Genomic DNA, 5044 nt, shown 5'->3' with positions numbered 1-5044 from the left:
TAAAAACTTTTAAAAGCCCCCGCCCATTTAAATGTTTCCCAAAAATTTTTTTTATCCTCTTTTTTTTTTTTTTTTTTTTTCCTTCTTCAAAATACATCAGTGTAAATATAAAAAAAAAGTGAGATAAAAAAGAGCCGAAGTTGTTACTCTGTAGTAAAAGTGTCTGGCACAGTGCACTGGGTGGCAATAAATACGCAATTATAAATACTTTACATCGACCTGAGCGCAGACTTGTAGCACCATTCAGAGGCGGAGCACTAAAAGGGACACAGCAAATCTCATGGTTCACAATTCAAAGGTGCCTCTGTCATTTTTTTTTTTTCATGTGGGGTTCTCAAGAGTTTTCATAGTGCAGTTTTGTTTTTTAAATTTGTTTCTGTTAAAAAGAAAAAAAAAAAAAAGAGAAAGAAACTGTCCCCTGTGGCCAAAGTCTCAGCTGCTGTATCTGACGTTGGCGATGATGCAAGGCTTTGGTAGCGTCGGAGGATGCTTGGGACTTGGCCTACGGGTGGAAAAAAAAGAAAAAGAAAAGGAGATATGCGAGATTTATCAACAAAAGATGTGCTTTCGCATATGTACATGTATAATCCAACCCTGGAAAAAAGAACGGTTAAAAAGTATTATTAAAAGCTCTATAGTATTACGAAATTCACATCCGTAATGAGTTGAGGTGTGGATGGTGAAGGAAAGCTGCTCACTTGTTGGGGTGTGGTACGGGGCGTGCAGGTCTGGAGGCACCGGGTGTCGCTGCAGGGCCGCGCACTGCAGAGGACCCTCGGACTAAAGTGCTGCTCTGGACACCAGATGGACTCCGCGCCAGCCGGGAGGTCCTCGGGTCGGCGGGCAGAGGTTTCTGAGGGGGGCTAGGCTTCTCGAGCTCCTGCTCGAGGAAAAACAGAAAACAACAGCTGAGGACTGCCACCAGAGGGCACTCAAACAGATGATTACGGCATGTGTGATTTTTTTTAAATTTTTATTTCTTTCTCCTCCTCTCCTTTTCAGACACCTTGGCACACTTATCAGGCAACATATGATGAGAGGAGGCATCATGTGGTTTAAATCTTTTTTGGAAAAACTGAGGTCAGGATCTTAGCAGACTTCCATGCGTCTTCTCCTTGGCTTCGCCAACGACAACGATGGCTCAACGCTCCACACAGACAGCAAATCCTCCAAACGCAGCAAACGGGGCCAGCTTCGCTTGAGCTCCGTCCAAAAATATTTTTCAACTGCCAACAACCAAATGAATTGCTGTTAAGTGAAATGAGCGACTCTGATAAAGTGATTAGGTGCCTGCAAATTCTTCTGCAGCCTCAGCAAAACGCAGCTGACCCCAAACTGCAGAAATCATGTGTGGAAGCAGAGCCTTGGTGCCCCCCAGCAGAGAGCTTTCACTAGTGTTTTATGTCTTCTGTCAACATGCTGGAGCTGCCGAACAGCTGCCAAAGATACTGTCAGGGAAAGTCTTCTGCCAAAAGGAATTGCTTTCACGTTTTGACATCAACGAGGAGCAGCTGAGGGGGGTTCTACTTCCGAAATGCAAAATCCTGCCAAAGAGCTGCTGCACGGCACCTGCTGAACAGGTGTGAGGAAACCGAGAAGCTGTGTAAAAACTAAACGCCGACGTTGTAAAACGGACACAGAAATGAAAGCGGCGCCGTGGCGTAAAGCAATGCAAACGAGTGAATGTGAACTGCATTTAATGACAACACCGATCTGCAAAAGAAATGTGTAAAAAAAAAAGAGAAAAAGCCTTAATTTAAATTTGCCTTTCAATAAGCGCTAAAGAAAATGCAGTTACCACTCTCAACAGCGGTGACAAAGAATGTTTGGCGTCATTGAGTCAGTGGTGAGACTTATTTATGTTATTCAGGTTTTTAATTTCTTTAAGGAAGACAGGAAATGATTAGAAGAAAATGAAGTCGTGGGTATCAGTTGACATACGCTGACAGAATTGCAGATCTTTGTCAATTTTTTTTTTTAGAGAATATGAATGACGAAACGAAAAAACGTTTCTGTCACTCGGTTGTTGGCAAGTAACTTTTCAAAGCGTACCATTAAGAGAAGATACCAGAATCACCCTGGTCAAAAGCTTACGTGAGCTCTTAACGTGTTGTCAAGAACAGCAAACATGTTTTTTTTGGCAGTTTTGGACGAGACACTATTTTCTCAGACGGTGCAGTGCTTTATTCTTCTTGGCATCAAGCCAGATGTTCCTGTAAATTCTCAGTCTATCTTTCATGAACTGCAAATGTGAGATGGACAACTGACAAATTAATACTGTCATCAGGATACTGACAACGACACTTCCGTTCCTGCCGGGGTTTTTTTTCTTTTTCTTTTTCCAGCTGTGACCAACAACAGGTCAACTTTTCCTTGTGTTTTGGATAACTCTCCAGTTGGAATATCATTAAGTCTGCAGGATTATATGTCAACGGAATTTATGTATACATTGTTTCACCCTTTTCTATTTTTTCCCTTTTTTTTTTTTTTGACTCTGAACAATTTTCCTGGCACTTACGACTGTGAAATGTAATGTTTGGTCTACCTGACTGTGGCTTAGTTTCAATAAAGACCCTCATTTTCCACTTCTTGGTTGCAGTTTGAATAAATAAACAAAATGGTGGACAACTCAAGTTTGTCTTGGAGGAAACTAAGAAAGCAAGTGATCTTTGGGTGAACAAGTCCATAGCATCCATTAGAGACAATCTTTAGTTTCTGAGGCAAAAATGAGACATATGCGTTAGAACATCATTATCCCCATTGTTAAATATTGTGATGCTATGATCTGGGTCTATGATCTCAATATTACATTCATTAATGGAAGATTTTCATCTTACATGAAATGCTTGTTTTCATCTCCAAGGACCAGGATTTTGATTAAAGACAGCTGAAAAAGCATTTTGAAGCTAGTATGTGACAATTCCATGTGTAAATGTAGTTTTGAGCAATAAGGTGAAACTTTTTTGGCCCGAAACAAATTCACAAAAAAAAAAAAAAGCCCGTCGATTTTCCTGCTTTCCTCCCGAGACCTGAAAATTTCTTATTTTGTGAGCAAATTAGCAGGAGAAAAAAAAAAAAATTATGACACTTTTTCATCTCAGCTGAACTGAACTCCTGGGAACTGAGCCTTGGCTGGTGAATGGAAATCATCAAAAAATACATTTCTATGCAATTTTAGGAAGTGAAAAGCTAATTATCCTCGACAGCTTGACAAAAAAAAAAAAATTCTTACATGTGGACAGAAAAACAATTTTCTAGAGCTCAAACACCAATTACTGCAGCTTAAATTACTTGAATAGTTATTATTCACTGTCCCTAATAGACAAATTTTCAACAAGGTACAAAAAGGTAAGAAAAAATAAAACAGATCCAGTTAAAATGTAGTAGAAAAGTTAGGAATGTTCAGGGCCTTTCAAAAGCACTTATGCTCATCATCATTTTCAGATCTTGTCACAAAATTAAATGCGTTTCACTGGGATTTTGTGATATAGACTGAGACAATGTAGTGCATTACTGAGAACTCTGCCCATTTTGCCCTGATACCCCAAAATAAAATAGTGTAAAAGTAATATTAAGCCAACATGTAGAAGAGGGTCCTTTGGTCTAATGCAAGGGTTCTCAGAATCTGCACACCATGCCGTATTGTTTTTGGTTTTTTTATTCCTCTTTCCAGTTACGCTCCAATGTGTTGGTTTATCACAATAACATACATTAAAGTTTGTGACTGTGCCATGAAAAATGTGGAAGTTCAAGTGGCACGAGCGCCTTTGCAAAGCGTCGTAAACTAGGTAGTTGGAGAAGAAGAATTTTTTTTTGTTGAGACTGAACTCCAGGAATCAACAACTTTCTCTTCCAGCCTGAGAGGCAAAACACTAAACTCCCTAGAATGGCTGCAGCAGCAGGTTTACAACCCTCTGATATTTTCTGTCAGATTTGCTCCCTCCTTCGCAGCAACGTCTGGCTCCATTTCTTATAATATACGTGGCGGTTTTCGTGTAGCAGGATCGACGTTCTTTATTTTTCTTAGACTGCTCGTAGCCGTTAACAAGCCGCTGCTATTGTAGGACACAAAAGCGCCGTGAAAACAACCGACATCGAAACGCCATCGTTTCCCCTGGCCAGGTGTTACCGGGGTACGAGCACTCCAGATGCAGCAGGGAAGCTACGGTAACATTATGGCACCAAATGTTTCCGACTGAGCAAGCAGGAAATTCACTCACCATGACCATCCTGCAGGAGTTGTGGTGTGACACGCTGCGAAACGACGTCGCCCTCGGTGCCACGTGGGTGTGAGGCAGAGGGGCCCGGTGGGGCGGAGGCGCCGGGGGCCTCGGCTGTCTGGGCCCAGGGGTGAGGGACAACGTGAGAGACAGAGGGACCGGGTGGCTGAGGTGAACTGGAGGGCACTGGGGGAGTCTGTGCAGACTGTGGGACGGGTAGGGAGCCAACTGGGGCGCTGCATCCGACGCCCGCTGAGGAGACTGCAGAAAAGATGAGTGTGGAAAAGTTAAACCATCTGATCCCCTTCAGAATCAATCATGTTCTCCTCCTCCTTCTCCTCCTCTTCCTCTCCTTCCGGACGCTGTCAAGGACATACGAATCAATCATGTAAATCCTTCACCGGTAACTAGTTTAACTTTCCCAGAAGCCCGCAGGTTTGGGCTAATTCCTGAACGCACGCAGCGAAACAGACCACACCAAGAGAGATTGGAGATCAGGTATGGCCATGATATAAGTCTGCTTCATATTTAGACCCAGCCAGATGTGAGCAGCTAAAACACACCAAGGCAGTCCTTCCTTTCACAAGTGGAAAATGACCTCACCTGCACTGTGCCGACTTCAAACAGCCTTACATCTTTTCTCCCCTCGCCAAATAAAAAACAGATGCTGCCAACTGCCCTGCTAGAGTATGAGCACCCCTGGAACCTGTTCACTTCTTCTCAACATAGCAACCACAAGCTTTAATGCATTTTTTTTTTTTTGGGGGGGGGGGGGGGGGGGGGGGGGAAAAGTAAAATTTTTTTTTTTTACACCCAAAAAAAAT

At 42.6% G+C, this 5044-nt stretch overlaps 1 protein-coding gene across 1 annotated transcript; it reads right to left on the bottom strand.

Moving 5' to 3' along the window:
- Positions 1 to 59: 59 nt before the first annotated feature.
- Positions 60 to 4997, bottom strand: LOC106943970 (disintegrin and metalloproteinase domain-containing protein 12-like). The gene is made up of 3 exons (XM_015027254.1): positions 4221 to 4997; positions 699 to 880; positions 60 to 502 (listed from the first exon to the last, which is right to left on the bottom strand). Exons 1-3 carry the CDS (start codon positions 4227 to 4229, stop codon positions 433 to 435), a joined length of 261 nt encoding a protein of 86 aa, XP_014882740.1. The 5' UTR covers positions 4230 to 4997; the 3' UTR covers positions 60 to 432.
- Positions 4998 to 5044: the final 47 nt, after the last annotated feature.

This window comes from Poecilia latipinna, unplaced genomic scaffold (assembly GCF_001443285.1).
Source record: "Poecilia latipinna isolate Pla-1442-1.1 unplaced genomic scaffold, P_latipinna-1.0 Scaffold6500, whole genome shotgun sequence".
Lineage (NCBI taxonomy): Eukaryota > Metazoa > Chordata > Actinopteri > Cyprinodontiformes > Poeciliidae > Poecilia > Poecilia latipinna.
The sequence above is the reverse complement of the archived record's forward strand: the minus strand, read 5'-3'. Positions and strand labels throughout refer to the sequence as shown.

Coding starts and splice junctions, on each gene's coding strand:
- LOC106943970 (XM_015027254.1), bottom strand. Junction 503..698: donor CCCGTACCACACCCCAACAA/GTGAGCAGCTTT, acceptor TTCCACCCGTAG/GCCAAGTCCCAAGCATCCTC.